Here is a 20518-nt window from a genome sequence, read left to right as displayed (position 1 = left end):
GTTTAGCAGGCCAATGCTCAAACCACTGAGCTATCCCGCTCCCCCGATATCCATATTTATGCTACACGAGTTGACATACAACTTAATGGTATCTTTGAAGTATTTAGAATGATCACCCTTCCTGCTCTTTCTGAGTTGCAGCTCACCATAGAGGACTTTTTTGGGAGTCTGTCATCACCCATTATGATAACATGACCTGTCTGTGACACTCAGTCACACCCTGGAACCTCCATATTCACCACTGTCATGTAATGATATCTTTTGTACAAAGTATGCCTTGTGAGGTATCATTTTAAAAGTCTTGAGCCATTGGATTGTATGTACTATCCTGGTATGTGAAGTTAGGAAGTTTTGTTGTGTGTGTATTACTGAAATATATTGTGAGGTTGGGAACACCCACAACCAGCCTTTCAGGTACAACTATGGAGTAGCCAGATGCTCTAATGGCCAATTAAAAGGATTCCACTCTCTCAACGGCCATCCTAGAAGACTTCTCAGAGAGAACATGTAGTCAATGGGGCTGCCTGGTTCCCAAGTCAAAAGCTATAAAAGAGAGGGGAAGTGATATAATCACTTGGCCTCTCCCCGCCCCTCCGCAACTCAACACTTGGAAGGAACGTCTGGAGGACAAAGACCTTGAACTGGCTGAGGGTGGTCCTGGGCTGGAAGGCAGTTCCAGCCTGTGTATTAAAGATCTGTGACCTGTCTGGACCATCTGTCAGGGTGAGACACTGCTTGTTTCAAATCCTATTTCATTTGTAGAACTCAAACTGAGAATTTACTTTTATTTCTTAAGTAACCAACTTTTGATCTCTACGCTTCCTACTTATTATCACTTAAAACCTTTCTGTATCTATTTATTAACTATCTTTCTGTAGTTAATAAATCTGTTTTATATAAAACAGTGTGTTTTGGTTGAAGGATTTGGGAAATCTCAGCTCAGTTTACCAAGCCTATTATGTGCCCTCTCCACATCGAGGGAGGGGCAGACTGGGTAATGAACTTACACTAGCCAGGCTTCTGACCAGTGTAAGACAGTACAGCTCTCGGGTGCAAAGCTGGGGAGTTGGGGGGAATTGGCTGGAGCCTCTCTATTGATGATTCATGAGTGGCTGAGAGATCATTCATGTAACTCAGTTGTGTGTCCCCCTGCCCGTGGATGTCTGAGTAAGTTCAGTGCCTGCCAGCGTTTATGGCTTGACACAGCATCACAGTGTGAGAGGGATACTCCAGGTTGGTGTGACAGAGGACTCAGTGGTCCCACAGTCCAGGGTGCACCATGGGGACCCCCTCATACTGTCCATTGAAGCTGAACTTCAGTAAATCACTGCCTCAGTGCTTATTGTTTAGCTCTTCCAAGGATGTGAATGTTTGACAATTTGTCTTGCCAGCAAACCTTCAGCAAAGACAATGCATGTGAAATTTTTCAAGTTGCTTGATGCTTCTGTGGTAAACTCTCCCAAGTTTCACATCCATGTCACTGCTGCATTGTACAGCATCAATTTTGTTAAGACTGATGGTATGCCGGTTGAGTATCTCGTGCCAAGGTCTTCTGAAAGCCTGGCTTTCTGTTTGACATTTCTTGATCCAGGGAACTATCACTTTAGATGGTACTGCCAAGCCATTTTATAGTTTTGTACCATCAGTGGAGATATTTGACTCAGTGGTCATGGCTGAAGGGGCTGCTTGGAAGAGTTCATTTTTTTTCCCCAGGCTGATGGAGAGTGCAAACTGTTTAGATATGGGAAATGGTTTTGCGAGACCATCATCTGAGAATACTTGATCAGTTATGTCTTTGTGGAATTGACAAAGGATATTAATAAATTTGGTGGGACAGTCAAATATCTCTAGAATTTTCCAGAGACCATTTGTGCTGACAGTGTTGCATGCTTTTTTTAGATTAATGAAGACAGCATACAGTTCCATGTTTTGCTGAATGCAATTTTCCTGAATCAGTCTCTCTCTCAAAAAAAAATCGTACCCGTGGTGCTTGGACCTGATCTAAATTCACATTGGGTCTCTGATAGAAGTTTCTCTGATACTGTTTCAACAAGCCAATTGAGCAAAATACAAGCAAGGATCTTACCACCCTGCTGACTGAAGAAGAATGACACACTCTAGCTTTACAGATCATGGTGTATGCACTGATGAGTTTTGGCTGCTGAGTCTGATGGGACAGTCCCATAGGTAGGGTACACCCACACACTAGCAATGCTCTGAATCCAAGCAGCAGATTCTTTCCTCCTCTGATGCTGGTCATCACAAAGCATGATCCAGTCGTCCTCACAATGCCTTGCTCCATCTACAAGCTGACTCCACCAACCAGAGCTGCGTTCTGCACTCCTTTCCCAGTCATCCACAGAGATTCCAAAGGATACTAAATCATCTTTGCAAGCATCCTGAAATCTGTGCAGCGGTCTGCCTCTCTTTCTAGACTCTTTGTACTCTGAAGTTCGCAATCTTCAGGATCCTGTAATCTGGCATTTGCTTGATGCGTCCAAACCACCTGAGTCTTTTCTTACTAATCAACATTCCCATGAATGACATACCAACACTTCTACATTTGTCACCCTGTCTTGCTATTTTATTTGAAGAATTTTTCACAAGCATCTGATATGAAAACTATTTAATCTTTTGGTATGTTTGGAATAAGTCGTCCATGTTTCTGAGCTACATAGAAGAGCGCATAAGATGCATGTCTCATAAATATGGATTTTCATATTAGTTGACAATTTGTTATTGTTCCAGATTCTGTCTTGGAAAAGACCAAAGTTCCTGACTGCTTTGCTGATTCTGCTAGTGAGCTCAGCATCCAGATCTACATTGCTGGTAACAGTAGAGCCAAGGAAGAGCCTTGATAGCAGGGAAGCCCTGATAGTAGAGCCCTGATAGCAAGGAAGATAACCTGATAGTTGCCACAATCAGATTCATTGCCTTTATTTTTGTATGGTATAATTATGCTTGCATCTTTTGAAACCTTGCGGAATTTTCTCAATTTCCTGAATATCCTTAATAATTTCATATAGATAGTTGACAGTTAGGAGGCCTTCAAGTTTAATGATTTCACCTGCTGTTCTGTCTTTCCCTGGTGATTTACCTGTCTTCATTTGTTCACAGCTTTTTGCACTTCTTCAGCAGGAGGTAACTTCACAATTTCTTCATGTTTGAGGTGCTGTGTTAGTTCCTCTGGCACCTGTGAGTTGACAGTAGAGGGAAGGTTCAGTAACTCAGTAATGTGGCATACATCTTTCGGAGTTGCCTGTCTTGTCCTTGATTAAGATAGATCCATCTGAACTCTTTAGTGGAGCTGGACCTGATTTCAATGGGCCATAAATGGCCTTCAGGGAGTTATAAAACAACTTTGTGTTGTTACTATTGGCATAATGCTGTATTTCTTCTGCTTTCTTTTCCCACCAGTTTTCCTGTAGAACACAAAGCTGTTTTTGAGCCTTGGCTTGCAGGCACTTGAATTTATCTTTGTTTTGATGTTGATTCTTTATTGTTTTTTCAAGCCATAAATGCATCTCTCTTTTCCTTTAGATTTTTGGTTTCATCATAATTTTCATCTAAGCAATCCTGGTGTCATCTTTGATTTTTGCCTAGAGTTTCTTCTGTTGCTTGGAGGATGGCTGATTTCAGTATATACCACTTTGAGTGCGTTTTTGGGTGATGTAATGCTATCAGATTTTTTCCTCTCAGTTTTCCCTGATTAAATGGAAGTTTCAAGTTTGCTATGTTCGATTTTAGTTTGATCTGTTTGGCACTGTTTCATGAGTGAAATACCACATGTAAAATGAAAATGGCTCTGGTCATCCTGTGATCAGTCCAACTGTTTGCTCATCTTGATGTCCCTAATGTCTCTTCGCTGTATAATGACATAGTCAATCAGGTGCTAGTGCTTTGATCTCAGGTGCATCGATGAAGTTTTATATTTGTCAGCTTTCCTAAAGATTGTGTTGATAATAACAAGCTCATGTTCAGCACACTTCCTGAGAAGGAGAAGACTGTTGCTGATGATTTTTCTAATACCATAGTTCTTTATTAGACTAGTTGGAGTCTGCACTGTCTTTTGCAGCTCTGGAAGTAAAGTCCCCCTAAGGTATGAGTTTGTCTTCACTGGGTGTAGATTTGATTGTGTCATCCAAATCAGAATAGAACTGTTCTTTTAGTTCTTCTGTATTCTTTATGGTTGGAACATAAGCACTGATAAGAATCACAAAGCATGAATTTCTAAGGGAATTCATAGAGTCATTAAGTGTTCATTTTTGCCCACAGGTAAGTCTTTCACTGATTTCAGGAAACTGTTTTTAATGGCAAAACCAATGCCATAAATTCTGTTTTCCTCTGTTGCTTTCCCTTTCTGAATGAAGGTATAGCCATCTCCTAATTCTTTTGTGTAACCTTCATCTGCAAATCTGGTTTTGCTGAAGATAGCTACGTGATGCTGTATCTAGCAAGTTACCTTGCAGTCAATGCTGTACATCTTTCAGGTCTTCATGTATTATCTCTGTCCTTTAGGATCTGTATGTTTCATGTCAGCACAGTGAGAGCTCTTATTTTTCTTATAGAACAACCTCTTTTTGGATGATCTACCAGTTGTGGTGAACTGGCCAGATTAGAGTAAACTTTAAATAAACTGACCCACAAAAGTATTGTGCCTGATGTTCACTAAACCCTGATAGAAAATTTACTGTACTATTTAAGGGGCAATATTTAAATTATAGAACATATCTAACTTTATTCTACAGTTTGGACTCCGCTTGCTATAGGGGTGTAGCCTGAATTTGACTTCTACCAAATCTAGAGGTGAGACCTGAAGAGGAAGCTCCTAAAGTCACAGTTGTGGTCCCTAATTGTTGACATAGTTTCACTGGGAGTTCTGTCCATTTGCTCCTAAACAGCTCTAATTAATCCCGTCCCTAGAGAGAGCCAAAGCCAGACTGGCTTTTACTTTGAAACATACACTTAAAAGGTATTTAACATTCTCATATGGAATTTGCTTCTCTACTTCCTTCCCACCGAATTCAGGTTGTATTAATGTGGTTTGCATTGCCCCTTATACTTTTGGGTTTTATGTTTTCTTTCTATAGGCGAAATGAGGAATGATTTATACATCACTATAGAAAGAGGAGAATTTGAAAAAGGAGGAAAAAGTGTGGCCAGAAACGTGGAAGTGATGATGCACATTGTAGACAGTTGTGGCCAAATTTTAAAGGTACTACTTTGACACTAACCGTGAAAAACAAAAAGAGAGAGTGAAGGCTTGTGTTTAGTGTTGATGCTGAGCAAATATTGTTAATTTAAACTATTAACTATGTTTTTTCTCAAAATCCTTTTTTTATTTCCTGGCAGATATATTATGATTTGTCATATTAACCTTTACCTGAACGTCCTATTAACAGGCCATATTGCTAAACTGCATATTAGGTAAAGATTTGTGATAACTGGCCTTAGAGCAAATATTTTCACTTGTACTGTGAGATATAAATTAAATTTGAATTCTTTCTCCTTAGAATAAGCTATTTGCTACCCCAACTACTGTAGTTTAGTCAATCAGTGATAGCTAATACGTTTTTGCAAACCACTCACACGGTCTCCCATTTTTGTTGTTGTTTATTTGGTCATAGGTTTTCTGGATATTTTTGTGGTCGCTAACTTTTAATGTTGCAATACTTTAATATTGAGGAAGGTTTTTAAAAATAAAAATGAAAACCTCTGATAAATATGTTCACATTCAAATATATCCTTCAGTTATTTGATGTTTAGAGAAAACGCAACAAAGATTAGCAAATGAAGTAATTTTAATTAATTAATAGTTATTACTGTGTGGAAATTAACCCATTAGTTTAAGAGCATAATTAGTGCACTTAATTATATTGAAAATAGACTTGCCAATTTAAATAAATGGGCCATTCCCAGACCCACCCACTTATTTCTACACTCTCTTAAAAGCATATAATGGATTTTACATTCCAAAGTGCAAATACGGGAAAGTATCCCTCTTCAGGAAAGTATTTAAGCATGTATTTAAAGTGCATGCTTAATTCCCATTTAAGTCAATATGCCTTATGCACATTCTTATAATGAAGCATGTGCTTAAATACTTTCCTGAATTTGTAGCATAGGCACAGATCCAGCAGAGCACCATGTTAAGTGGAAATGCTTATATGCTTAAAGTTGAGCATTTGCCTAAGTTCTTTACTCAAATGGAACCTTAAGTACTACCTGTCTAAAACGTTCATAGGCACACAAGTGTCCTTGACTTCCCAATATTTTCACTTACAATTCCAGGTACATTTCTTTGAAAATTACCTTTTTTCTGTGATGAATACAAAATGCAGTCTGATGGTGTCTTTATTGCTCCCAGTAGGACTTGGATTAAGACACAAGGCAGAGATGGCTATGCCTCAGCCTGCAGCTTTTATTGAGCACTTTCATTATCAATCAAGACTCCCAATCATTATCATTCCTGTTTTGTCCTGTTCCATTTAAATCATAGCCTGCTACGTCTACATGTGTTGAGTCACTTCAATGTTTGACCAAACAGACTGAAGTCCCCTAAATGATCTCTCACCTGAGAGGAAAATGAGAGGCCACACATGGAATGTGCTAAATCTCTGTACAGTATTAAATCTGGCTCCCATTTACACACTGAAGCCACATCAGTGCATATCCTCCCACCCACTTCCAGCTACGGTCAGGGTATGGTGAGATGTGACCCTGCTAATGCACCAAATCAGAATGGACTCTTGCCAGTTGCAAAGTTGGGACAAAATGAATAAGGCTAAACCTCACCCTCATGTAATAACACTAGGTGAAGCTCAGACATTTGCAGAGCCCACAGCTATGGTACCTGCTAGCTGCTCTAGAGGAAATCCAAAATCACCACCATCTTATCACACAAGAATGGGGCAAATATTCCTTCCCTTCTCCAGATTTGATGGCCAGCTCTTGCCCTTAGCATGCTAGTAAGCACCACTTATGTCCTATATGTAATGATAGATAACCTGAAATTTCAAAGTGAAGAAACTTCCAAAACGAATGGCCCATATTACATGTAAAAAAGTGATAGGGTCATGGGTGCAAAGGACGAAGAGTGTGTTCCAGCTTACTGATGGTAATTTGTATTACCCATAGGAAGCGTGCAGCCAGCACAGAGACTGGAACAATAGAAATCAGCCTGCCCTCCTGCTACCCTTCAGGGAGGAATCCATAGACCACAAGGCAATCCAAAGTCTGTGCTAACCACCTTCAGGGAATACACAATAACATTCCCCATGAATGCAGGGACACAGTATTACAAGAGAGAACAAGTTTATTTTAGATTATCCTGAAGATCGTGGAGCCTGGAGAACACCAATTTCAGGGCTGTTCTCACGTCAGTTTATAGTTAATCCATCTTTAAACCTTTAATCCAGTTGTTTTCTTCATTAGGATTTTATCTCCTTTGGCTCTGGAGAGCCGCCAGCTAGCAAGTTCCATTCCTTTGTGCTTTATCACAACAACAGTCCCAGATGGGCTGAGCTGCTGAAACTTCCTATTCCTGTGGATAAATTCAGGGGAGCACACATCCGCTTTGAATTTCGGCATTGTTCTAGTAAGCGTTGTTCATGATTTATTGTAGTGCTTTGTGTTACAGTTGCATTAAGGGTATTGAATTTCATAACGTCTAAACAGCAGAGAGACATGGGGTAAATATTCTTTACCTATAAAGCTTCATGAGAGAGCTTTTCAGGTTTTGCAGTCTGCTTTGGTGAAATAGGAAAAAAATTTAATACCTTGAGAAACTGATCTCATTTTATTAAATGGAAAAATGCAACATGAAGGGGGCAAATTTGAACACAAATTCAGGAAATGCAAAATCCAATCCCAGAATTAACTTGGCCAATTGCGTAATGATATTTGTTCATTTACACATGTTGCAGTCTAACACGGTAACAGAAAGTATTGCATATCCCTGTAGTGTAGCCATGATAATGTTGTTATTGGAGGTGGACATTTTCTGACTTTCTGGTTTTTATATAACATTAATAATAATAAAAAAAAGAAACCACTCAGGGCTAAAACACAAGGCATACGTACAGTCGTAAAAACGTTGAGCTGCAAAGCTCAGGTGTGGATTTCAGCTACCCTAGGATGTTGGGTCCAAGGTTTTGAATTGGGCCCATCTGCAGTAAATTACATCAAAGAAATTACAGGTTCATCACATATCCTCGAAGTAACTTTTTGGAATTTGGAAAAAACAACACACTCATAACCTTAGGAAGGGGATTTACTTCATAAACATGAAAAGAGACATAAGGTGTGCTGGTGCTAACTAGATGTAAATGGATACCAAATATACACATTCACGCGTTGGATTATTTTCAGTTGCTTTGTCTAAGGGCTTTTCTTCCCTGCAACGGTTAGCGTAAGTGCACTCAAGTTACTCCACTCTACTAGCCTAGCTCAAGTGAGAACAACCATACTGGGAAACAACACAGAAGCTACACAGAATGATTGCATTAGCAGTTGATGAGTTGTTGTAACTGGAGCTGCTGCATCCCTATAGCTATAGCACTATTAGCAGAGTGTCAGCAGCACTTAATCCTGAATGACCCCCTTTCTCCACCCCCTTACTCCTCCTGACTGGCCAGCTAGCTGAAGTTTAAAGAACCACTTAACGCAAGCTAGAGATTTGTGTGTGTGGGGACAGGAGTTGGGTTGGGGCAACACTCAGGTTATACCTCAAGCTAACAGTGCAGTAAAGAAAAATGCTACGCCATGCAGTATAAACCTAGTCCAGAATGTGAGTAGTTTTATTTATATATGTTTTCAGCAAAAGAAAAGGGCGAGAAGAAGTTGTTTGGCTTTTCTTTCGTGCCCCTGATTCAGGAAAATGGGAGGACATTACCAGATGGCACTCATGAACTCGTTGTGCACAAGGTAATATCAGTCAGAAATCATTCTGTGATGATTCCTCTGAAAAGTACTCCAAATGCCCAGAGGCATTAAACAAAAGAAGACTGAACTGTTAGCAAATGAGTGATAGTCTTATTGTTAAAATATCCTCTCAACATTCTGTTTATAATTGCAGTTGAACCTCGTTATGTGTTTCAATGCAGCATGTACTGTAAAGTCGCAGTATCTCAGAATGTAGATTTGAAGAAAACCTCAGTTGCATAAAGAATTCCATAAAGCTAAAAATGGTCACAATGTAAAAATGATAGCCACTTCTGGAATATATTTGACCAGGTTGACCCCTCCAGGGCCTGCTATTTCTTCAGCAGATCTGCTATGTGAGGTCTGTTTAAATTTTTTCATTCAAATGTGCATTCAAGATTTTATCTGTATTGAGATGGAATTTGATCTACTCCTAATAAATATAACAACTTGCAATATATAGGTGCTGCTCTGTTCAAAAAACTGTGCAGACTGATCAGTGTTTTACACCAGATGTGTGGGTACGATCTAAACGCACAGATCCAATGAGGATTTTCCCATCTATAACAAGAGCTACCCATGAAAGCTCTTGTGTAGGCAAACATTCTTGTTATGCTGAGATGCAAGCTTAAAATTATTTCTAACTTTGCTATTTGAAAACTCTATTCATTTTTAATTCTACAACAGACTCATCTTGTCCAGAGTTGAGCCTGCTCTGGAGCCAGTCAGTGGCTGAGAAGGCCAGAGACAGGCTCTGCTGGAGAGAAGACATAAAGAATTAATAAGACTTGTAAAAACGTTTTGTTGGGTTAGACTCTAGTACCGATAACATACTAGATGTTTAAGTATATTGTTGAAACAGGGTGGTTTAAAATATCAGGTGCTCAGTTTTTCTGCTGTTTCTCTGTGCATTTATAATGCAAATCTAATCTTTGGACATTTGTGCTGTTCTTATAAATGTTTAAACATCTTTAAGAGACCTGTCTGGTTGGTTCATAATTTATTCAATGATTTGTATGTGCATTATTTTAAGTTGTGTGTTTTGAGAAGTGCTTGAAAGATTGTAGGGTATCTATATAAAATAAAGCAGTCAGCAACAAAGACAATGCAACATTTTGTATGTAAAGTTTTTGAAAGAAAAAACATACTGTTTCTAAGAGATTTGGCTTGTTGCAATGCAGTTTGGGTGAGAGCCTCCGCTAGTGAAAATTATCATAGCTCCATTGACTTCAACAGAGCTACCACAGTTTGCACAAGATGAGTCCTTTGTTTTTATTCATTGGAATGATTTTAACTTGGTTATTTTCACAGTGTGAAGAAAACACAAACCTTCAGGATTCTAGTCGCTACCTCAAACTCCCCTTTTCAAAGGGAATTCTCCTAGGGAATAACCACCAAGCAATAAAAACCACTAAAGAGTCTTTCTGGATTACATCTTTTCTCTGCTCCACTAAACTCACACAAAATGGTAGGATGATATGTTGATTATTTAAACATGATGAACTCAAGTGAATTTGATGGGTGGATTTTTCAACACTAAATGGGTACTAAAGCACTCGTGTTATGACATAAAAGATAGCTGATGCTCTCTTTTGGGGCTTTAAAAAACAGTATTTTTCCTTACTTTTGATGACCGGATGGAAACAAATGGTACATGGTGAACCATTGATTTTATGCAGTTCAAGGATGCTTTTAAATGAACATAATATTGGAATTACGTACGTTATTTTTAGAATGAGTCATCAAAACCCAGCTGCTTTGAAAAATCTCTTAATCTGTTTGTGTTATTTTTTTTAAAACATGCTTATTGTAGGCTTCAGGGTAAAGCAGTTTTTATTTATTTATATGGTTATTGCTTTTCTGATATGACATTGCTTTCCCCTCCCTTTTAAGTCAAGGATCATTTAGCGAGTTATGATTAATTAAAATAACCTTATATTCCTGATAGTGTTGTGAATATATAATCTATGATGAAGCATACAGGAAGATTTGTGTTTTGAGTTGTTCCACTATACCACATAAGATTCTTGGTTTGGTTCCTGTATGCCTAATAGTACAATTCATGATGGCAAGGAAGTGTGGCAGGATACCTTCTTCGTCTCACCACACTTAGCGCTTCCCCCTCTGGCGGTGGTGGGCCTGGGGTAATCAGCCCCACTCAGGCAGGGTTTGCCTTCCCCCTTCGGTTCTCCCGTGGTCATATTTTCAGGGTAGGCCTGAGGGTTGTCCTAAGGGGTGATCCTCCACCAAACAAAAAGGAAACAGACTTAAAAACAAACAAACAAAACCCAAGGTGGGTACCTTTCGCTGTCTCCTCACTGGTGCAGGGTGTCGCCCTGTTGGTTGCTCTGGGGTGTCAGTCCTTCCCCTGGCAGGCACTCAGGTTTGGCTCTTTCCCCTATGGGAAGGAGCACAGCCTCTCACCCTGGAGACACTTCTTTCCCTATTGCCACTAGCCTGGCAGCAGCTTCTCTCTCTCTTCCCCCTTTCTCTCACCAGAGGAGGGGTTTTTAAAGGCCTCAGGCAGCCTTAATTGGAATCAGGTGTCTCTCATTGACCTGAGGTAACTTCTCAGCTAGTAGGGAAGAGGGCCTTTAACATTCTGGGGCTAATGTATCTACCTTCTAGCACCCTCTTGCAGCCATCCAGCCTGATTTTGTCAGAGAAACTACTCACAAACAACCAGATCTTTTCTTCTCATAAATATTCTTTATGTACACTTGAGACTGTTCTTTGATATCCTCTTTTGGTTTTGTTTTGTGTTTGTTTTGGTTTCATTGTTAGTTTTTGTTTTGAGTGCTCTGAAACCAGTTATTACAGCCAGTTCTGTAGAGGTGCTGTGGTTTCCCCGTGGTGCCTGTTCTGCCAGTTGGTGTTCAGCAGGAACGCCAGGAAGTCAGTGACCAGTTGAATGCTGTAGACTAGCTAGTCCTCAGTCATTTTTACATGTCCCACAGCCACAGCCTTTTTCATTTGAAATTTGATAGTTGACATGACTTCATTGACCTTGGCCACCGTGTTCTCAATGTGAATGAGGAGAGAGGGGAACTTACCAGCTTTGTTCAGACCTGGACCTAGGATACGAGGAATCTGTTAGATCAGTGACTCTGAAGCCAGGAAGGCATCATACTTTTTTAGCCAGCTTTTTCACTAGCTTCTTTTTCTTGTTGAGTTTCTTCAGAGCCTCTGTGTTTGTGAGGGATGTTGACCGCTTTGGCCTCATCACAATGTTGCTGGTCTCCTAGCGCGCAGACTGAGAATTTAGGACATGGGTAGACTTAGGTCTGACTTTACCAGAGAAACACTTATCCTTCTGTGGGTCATAGTTTTTTTAGATTGATCTGCAAATCTACAGTTTCCAAAAACTTACGTGGTCTTACTTGAGTCCCTTTGCAGGACCTCCCTCAATGCTTTGTGGAGGGTGTTGCTGTAAAGCTTCTCTCTCCCAAGTATCTTCTTTGGGGAGGTTCATATTGATGAGTTTCCAGCCCCTCATTCTGAATAAACAAAAAAATGCTTAGGAAATGAATGCAAAGGATGTGGATATTTGGTCATGTGAGCATTAACTCTGTTGGGATTCTGCATGTTTATTACAAATAGTTCACAAAATTTAAATTTTATCCAGCAAACCACTGTATCAAATTAACTAGTTCAGACTTTACTAAGTAGATCTGTTTGTTTGTTAGTTTTTCAAAGTTATGAGAGAGCCAGATGTGCCTAGACACAAAGGGTATCTACCCTGTCCGTAAATAGGAGGTGAGGACATTTTAGCCAGTTGGCCTGCCTTCAGTACTGATGCTCACTACCCATTGAAATGAGCACAAAGAAGCAGCTGTTCCACAGTGAAAGGACATGCGATATTAGCGTGTGTGTATTTCAAGGGATGGACCTGTACTTAAAATTAGTCTATCCACATTCCAACAAACACCATTCAATATCTGATGATGATTAATAAGAAAACGGGAGTGACTGCACTTGGGAGATTCTGGAATTCCCAGAACTGAACTTTTCAGAATATTATACATACTATATATGGGAATTTCATATTTCATTTGGGAGAATAGTAGGCCACATGACTTCTGTCACAAGAAAACTTTAGAATTTATGGGAGAAGGACAGAAAGTTAATTCCAAATGCTTTCCTTATAAAGATGATCATAAACCTTTTTTTTTTAACTCAAGAAGTTAGATCAAAACCATTGCCGTAGTGCCAAAGGGTTTATTTTTCAAACTAACAAATCAGCTCATGTTTAAAGAGTAGGCCTGTGAAATGTGAGTTTTTCTCTCCTCTTGAGTGCAATTTTTTTTCACCACCATTGACTTTTTCCCTGTTCAAACCTCCATTTTCCTGAAGGGTTTGTTGTATTCCCATATCTCTGTTGAGAACTGTTTCATTTTCTGGTTTCTCTTGACATGTGAAAGTGGTTGTCTCTTTTCCCGGTCACCTGGGATTCTCATACCTCATATTGTTCTTGTACTCAGTTCATTTCATTTATACTTGAGTATTCTCTCGTTGTATTTTGCCCCTTAAATGATATCTTTGAAGTGAACGTCTTAGAGTTGCATTTTTTTATCCCCAACAAATCCTTTGTAATGAGAATCAAACCTCCATCCATCTAGTTCCTTCAGAAGAAAAGTGAAAATAAATATTTTCCCTACTGTCTTTAGCCAGTCTCATTTGATGAGTCAAAGATGATCCAAGAATCAAGTTACATTGCTAGGTGCGTCATCCAAAAGTTGCATTTAATCAAAGATATGCTGCATAGTTGCTTGAAGAAGAAAGGAGTAAGGAGAGAGCTGCAGTCTGACATTGGTCCTTATACCCATGCAGAGTTCCATTGAATTCTGCATGGGGGCTTAAGGGTTCACCTGCATGGATCCCTGCCACACCCTCTGACTTGAAGTGGTTTCCATCATACACAGGGTTTACAGTTTGGTTCAATGGCTCTCAGCACCTCCCCTGTACAAATTGTTCCAACACCCCGTCCCTTTGTGGAATGGTGTCCTGAGGCTCACCTTAATCAAGCGTGATCTCTTCGACAAGTGTTCAGAATTATTAATGGAGCAATTTCAAGTTGTGGCTGAACAAGCTGGCCAGATCATGTTACTGCAGACCCTAGCCAGTTCCCTTATGAGATGATGTAAACTCAGTTTTCATATATAGGTTGCAACTGAAGAATTTTAAAATCTAAAGTGCTGGCATTCTTTCAGCTTTAATCTTCAGTGTATTTTTTGCAGGGGATATGCTTGACCTTCTTAAGTGGAGAGCCCACCCAGACAAAATAGCAGGTTGCCTCACAAAATTAAAAGAAATCGATGGTTCAGAAATAGTAAAGGTATACATTGTTCTTTCCTTGTTTCTTTTGCAATTAACTAATGTAAGGAAAATAATTTCTTTACATCTTACAAAAAAGTATATTTGATAATAAATTCTTGTTATTCTTCCTCCACTTATAGTTTCTTCAAGACACACTGGATACTTTATTTGGCATTTTAGATGAAAATTCCCAAAAATATGGGTCAAAAGTATTTGATTCTTTGGTAAGTTGTACTTCATGGTTCTGCATAACCATGCTTACAATAAAGATACTTGATAATTTTTAAATAAAATTGTAACACTTTAACAAACGAGAAAAGGGCATTACAATTTTTCTTTTTCCTTTTTTCTTTAGGTTCACATAATAAATTTGCTGCAGGACAGCAAGTTTCATCATTTTAAGCCAGTAATGGACACTTACATTGAAAGTCATTTTGCAGGTGCACTTGCATACAGGTAAGGTCCTAACTTTTTGTAACTGTTTGGAATTTTGACAATTATAGGTACTAAGCAGAGCCAGCCATAAAATTAAATTAATAAATGTGTTGAACTTAATTTCTTCGGATACTATATTTTAATCTCCAAAATGAAGTCCAATAATAGCTGAAATAATTTTAAATGATCAGAGAAATGACTTCCTTCAGTTCTAATATTGGATTAAGAACTAGACTTTGAATAGTCTTCTATCTTTAACTTGAGCATAATGGGTGAAAACCAGATATTGATCTTGGATTTGAACATCAAGTAAAAATAAATAAATAAAGTGCATTCCTCTTTATGTAACTTGCCATCACGCTGTGGCAAGCTAGAGCTTAAAAGTAGAGCCAGTTGAAATTTTTAAATGTTAAATTTCAAAAATCTTGGGGAAAATTTTGCAGAATATTCTGTCCATCTCTCACCCTTCTGCTCCCCTCAACCAGCTCAACTTAAAACCCACTTCCCCAAACTTTTCCAATGCTGATCTCACCAGTGATGTCCTTTTATTCAGGCCCACCTGAAATGCAGCAATTGGTGTCTGGGTTTTTTGGACTGTAAATTCTAATAACCTTATTATTCATCTCATGATGAACCGCAGCCACCTGGAGGATATTATATGGCTATATAACTGTTTAGGGCAGAAAGTGAAGATCATGGTGCAGATTCTGCAAAGACTTACTTACATGTTTAAGTTTATGCCCTGAAAAGTCCCACTGACTTCAGTGGAACTACCCACAGTACTTTTAAAGTTAAATATGTGCATGCGTCTTTGTACTATATCCAACCGAAGATTCTTAGGTATTCAGAATGCAAGTATCCACACTGAAACTTGGCCAGGACACTATGGCTCATAACCCTACTATTGTGAAAAATACCATGGGATCTTTAATGACTGTAAATGGTTTGGAGGACATTTCTTATGCATCTAAAATCAAGAGAGACTGCTTCTAGCAGTGCAGTACCCCTACCATCATGGTGTTCTACTCTCTCTGAGTATACAGTACTGAATCATGTACATCACTTATTTCCATACTCTGCTTAGTCGTTGTTGATTTACCATCTAAGGGTTTGTCTACACTTACTGGGGGATCGACACGCGATGATTGATGCATCGATATAGTGTAGTGTGGACCCCACAGAAAGTAGATCTAAGTACGTTGACTTCAGCTATGTTGTTCACGTAGCTGAAGTTGCGTAACTTAATCGATCTCCCCCCATAGTGTAGACAAGGCCTAAGTACTGCTCAGGTCCAATGCTGCTTAGTTTTTGTGATCTAATGAGATCACAATCCAAAATCACATGACTTCAGGGAGAAGCAGAGACTATTTTAAATGCAAATTGATTTGTTCTTATGCATTAAATGAGTTTTTGCATCTTTATCAAAAGCTATTTAAGTGTTTATACTTAATACTACAGTCAAATTGTTCATTAACAATCAGATGGCTTTGTAGCAGATCTACAATTAAGTGAAAGTTTGGCCCTGTAATTATGTACAATAGACTGCTTTTGCAAGTTGAGCAAACTGGTAATTGCTGGAAGAAGACACCTTGTGTTACCGAAACTTTTTTTGTGTTTATTTTATAAACGCTATTTGTTCACATTTCAAATCCTAAATTAGTATAGTCCATACTAAGAAATTTGTTAAATAATGCTTTCCACACTTCAGCACTGTAATCATTTTCCTTTTTATGTTCTAGAGATCTTATAAAAGTACTTAAGTGGCATGTTGATCGAGTAACAGACATGGAGATACAAGAGCATATCCATGAAGTGTTAAAGGTAATAGAAATCATCAGAGACAATAACATACCTGACCAGTGCATTTGTATAGCAGTACTAATTTAAATCAATTGATTTCACAAGCATTGTGAGAATTACAAAACCTGTTCAGTGCACTCACACACCTGTTGGGTACAATCAGTCAGTTTATTCACCCTTCTGGAAACTCTTAATTGTGAAACGAGTTGATTCATGGTGTTGACTCCAGTAGAACTCGGGAACTGAGGACTCATTTGTTGATTGCCATATGGATAGTAGTCGGTTTCAGGAAACCGTATGTAGATTACACACGTGGTAATTAAGTCTGTGATAAAATAGAAGACTCCTGTGACCAGAAATAGCAATTTAATGAGACAGTCCTTATGTCCCAGACAGTTCTATTAAAACTGGAGTTTTGGTTTGGTTTCAGTCAACCCAAGTTACCATCAGTCACGCTCTCTATTCCTCTTTCACTGCCTCTCTGTCATCCATTTCCCTCCTCACTTGCAGCTGTTTGGATAAGGTCTCACCACACCTCTTACTTGAAGTTGAACATTGTGTTACGTTTTCAATCTACTTAATATATACTCCAGCAATTTGCAACTTAAGGTCAGCTTGTTTTGTCACTGATGTTGCCTCATTCTCTGGTTATCGTTAAGAGGAAAGCCTTTTTTTGAAATGGGAAAACAAATAACTAGATTTCAAGTGCTCCCTAGTGTATAGATTTTATTAAAGGAAAAAGAGTAAAAAATGTTGAGAGGCCTTATTAAAAGATTGGCAGTAGATTGCTGCTAATAAGAAGATTAAAAACTTTCCAGAATTACATGGCATGTTCTCCATACTGACAAGTGCTATAAATAGGTTTGAATTATATAATTTCGCTATGTTTTATATTTACTAATTTTAAAGAATAATGAGTTCAATATGATTCAGGATCTTGTGTTTTGACATTTGTAGGCACAAGAATATATCTTTAAATATATAGTTCAGTCTCGGAGGCTTTTCTCACTTGCTACTGGTGGACAAAATGAGGAGGAATTCCGCTGCTGTATTCAAGAGCTGCTTATGTCAATACGATTTTTCCTTTCCCAAGAGAGCAAAGGGGCTAGCGCTTTAACTCAATCACAAGTAAGTATCATGAGTTTGCTCTGTTGGATTATTATCGTTACCAATATTCAGTGGGAAAATGTGTGTGTGCGTGTGTTTGTTACACAGAAGGTCAAATTCATGTTGTCTGTCGTAAATCGACAGTTCCAGTTTATGCTTGAACCGGTTGTGGCTTATAATGAAAATTTTCTGTACCTCCAACTTCTGAATATCAGAACTAGGGTTACCTTAGCCAGACTGTCTGTTCTGAATCGGAAAAGGATTATAGTCTGTTAATACTTGCTCCAATGGTTAGAAGAAATCATAACTGCATAACAGAAATCGAATGGTGTCTCCACATGATTTTGGGTATTCAGTGTTGCATCATTGCCCAGCTTGTTTAAGCACCTTGAAACCTGATCTCTTGAACCCCCAAAAAGATTTCTCACTTTTAAAGATTTAATATAATAATCTTGCTAATGTGCACATTGTGCTTTAATCAGATTCTTAAGTTACACTGGGCCTATTAAAATTGACCACTGCAAAAGGCAGTGGTCAAAACACATTGAGAACAACTCTATAACTCCAAAATTTTATACAATGACAGAGCTCTCACTTTGGGGGAAAATATTGGACACTAGGTATCTTCAGAAAATGTTTGAGTGCATCCCCAGCCCACTCCATGACATAGTCTCCTGACCAAAGATCTGCTTTTCCATGATAGTTCATCCCTTTGAGCTGCACAGAAAACTATGTTTCAGGAAAAGACAAAATTAGTAGGCAAAGAGCAGAGAGATGATTAGGCCAAATTCTTCCATCAGATCTCATATGAGCAGCTTAACTGAAGTGTTTTGGGCAAAATCATATAAATGAGCAACTCTGGGATTTTCCCACATCTCAAGTAGTATCTTTAACTCTATCGCTGTTTACATCATCCACAATACTAAAAGGAGATGAGGGTTGGCTCGAATAAGTGATTTTCATTTCAATGAAGTAGGGTCAGAAAGGTAGAAGGAAAGACATTCCAGGTTGTAACTATCTTTATGTGTAACATAACTTTATTTTTCTTCAGTATTTCTTGTTTATCTTCCAAACCCATTTCTTTCTCCAATGAACTACGAGCTCTATTTTTAGATTTCTAAAGTGCTGTTTCCATCCAAAATAACCTCTTTAAATACTGGAAAAAAATGAGAGAGACACTGTTGTATTCCTTACCTAGAGGAACCTCAATGTCACCTGTTCGTGGCATCTGCCAGTTTCTGTTGTCCTTGTGAGCGAATAACCTCGTCTTACTTGTGGCTCGTGTGAAGCCTGTAAGTGATAAAGTATCTGTAGTCAAAGTTCAGTTGTTTTATTTGATAAAAGTTGGGATGTTCATGAGAGAGAAAAAGAAAGAACCTTAAATAGTAGGCTGAATCATGTTTTAAAAGAAAATAAATATATAGCTTTAAATCTGAGTAACATGAGGATATTTCTTCTGAAAATCTAACAAATTGATTTGAATGTTTCAAATCTGTATCACATTTTATAACTTGAAATTGAAACGTGAAAATAGGTTTCCATGGCTGCTAAAAGTGTGTGATGCTCTTGTCACTGGTCATTCTGTAAATGCTGAAAATTTCAAGTGTGTTTCTATGTATTTAATTGGTATTTTTTAACCTTCTTCTTTAGGCTGTTTTTCTCTGCTCCTTCCCAGCTGTATACTCTGAGCTGCTGAAGCTCTTTGATGTGCGAGAGGTGGCAAACTTGGTGCATGATACTCTGGGCAGCTTGCCAACTATCATGCATGTGGATGAATCCCTTCAAGCTGTTAAACTGCAGTGCATTGGTAAAACAGTGGAAAGTCAACTATACACTCATCCAGGTAAGATGATAACATCCTGAGCTGCCTGCCGTCAGAAAAACCTTAATGACGTCTCACATGCACAGGTCAATAGAGGCAGGGGTAAAAAACAGGTTCCATAGTCCTGTTTCTTGAAAGTTACAGTTTCCAAAGCATTGTTTTGCAAAGACAGTTACAATAAAAAAGATGTCTATTTTACACAGTATGGTTAGTAAGATTCCAGTTATAAAACATGAGACTAGTAATGGCCAAAGCTGTGGTTTTGTTTGAACCATGAGCTAGTGCTGGATAGGTGTAGGCATGTGGAGTTTTTGTTACATTTTTAGCTCCGCTAATGTGTCTTTTTGTGAAAGTTATAAGCTTTTTTTATCTTAATGGGAAGTCTTGGAGTCTAATTCTTACACACCCATAAAAGAATTTTGTCTCTGTAAGTATTGCAGGTTCAAGATCTATGATCCGCTATTGCCCTAAACCAGTTTTATGCTGTTGAGTCTCCACTGAGATCAATGGAGTCACGACAGCATAAAACTGTAGTAACTACCTATATGTGTGGTGCCAGAGTAGCTAAGTAATAGAAAAATCAAAGACGTTTGTAGAAAGAGCACACTTACCACTGGAAGCAGTAGTTTATGAGAATGGAACACAACCGCTTCCCCATTCATACTGCAATTTCTTTTTGTACATTGTGAAAGTGGCCAACTCCCAGAGTCTGATCCTCCAGCAGCCCCATAGCTCCTTGTCTGCTTTGTGTACCACTTCAGTAATGCAAACCAGATAGAAATCTAGCAGATCCAGCTGCTTGGGGACCCTCTTAGTGTAAGAAGTATGTCACAAGTAGGGCCAGAATATTGCTGAGCTCTATGTATCCCTGGACACCATAACTGGACTGCTCTAAGTTACACTCGTGGACAAATCATCTCCAGTGTCCCTGAGTGCAGAGGAGCTTAAAAACACCTTTGTCAGGGGATACTCTACCCCCTTCTCCCTTTGGCTGTTTCGAGCAGAGCTCTGCTGCAGTGAGAATTTGGCCTATTATTTTATGTACATGGGAAGGACTGAATATGTGTATTTTTGGCTGCATCCTAGCCAGAGTGACCTTAGAATCATAGACTATCA

The 20518-nt window shown here is 38.8% G+C and overlaps 1 protein-coding gene and 1 pseudogene across 4 annotated transcripts in view; one reads left to right on the top strand and one right to left on the bottom strand.

Annotated features, from left to right (window-relative positions):
• The window catches only part of DOCK4 (dedicator of cytokinesis 4), a 412625-nt gene that overhangs the window by 259936 nt on the left and 132171 nt on the right, over positions 1–20518 (top strand). For all 4 annotated transcript variants that reach the window (XM_074942246.1, XM_074942244.1, XM_074942245.1 and 1 more), the window contains exons 14-23: positions 5091–5215; positions 7435–7597; positions 8819–8925; positions 10234–10390; positions 14160–14257; positions 14379–14462; positions 14594–14694; positions 16413–16494; positions 17431–17601; positions 19231–19423. In XM_074942246.1, the coding sequence (XP_074798347.1) occupies positions 5091–5215; positions 7435–7597; positions 8819–8925; positions 10234–10390; positions 14160–14257; positions 14379–14462; positions 14594–14694; positions 16413–16494; positions 17431–17601; positions 19231–19423 (1281 nt within the window). The remainder of the gene's footprint in view (positions 1–5090; positions 5216–7434; positions 7598–8818; positions 8926–10233; positions 10391–14159; positions 14258–14378; positions 14463–14593; positions 14695–16412; positions 16495–17430; positions 17602–19230; positions 19424–20518) is intronic.
• LOC141996038 (large ribosomal subunit protein uL1-like) lies at positions 11737–13379 on the bottom strand (annotated as a pseudogene).

The sequence above is a fragment of the Natator depressus genome, chromosome 1, assembly GCF_965152275.1.
Source record: "Natator depressus isolate rNatDep1 chromosome 1, rNatDep2.hap1, whole genome shotgun sequence".
Lineage (NCBI taxonomy): Eukaryota > Metazoa > Chordata > Testudines > Cheloniidae > Natator > Natator depressus.
This window is presented reverse-complemented; position numbering and strand designations above follow the sequence as displayed.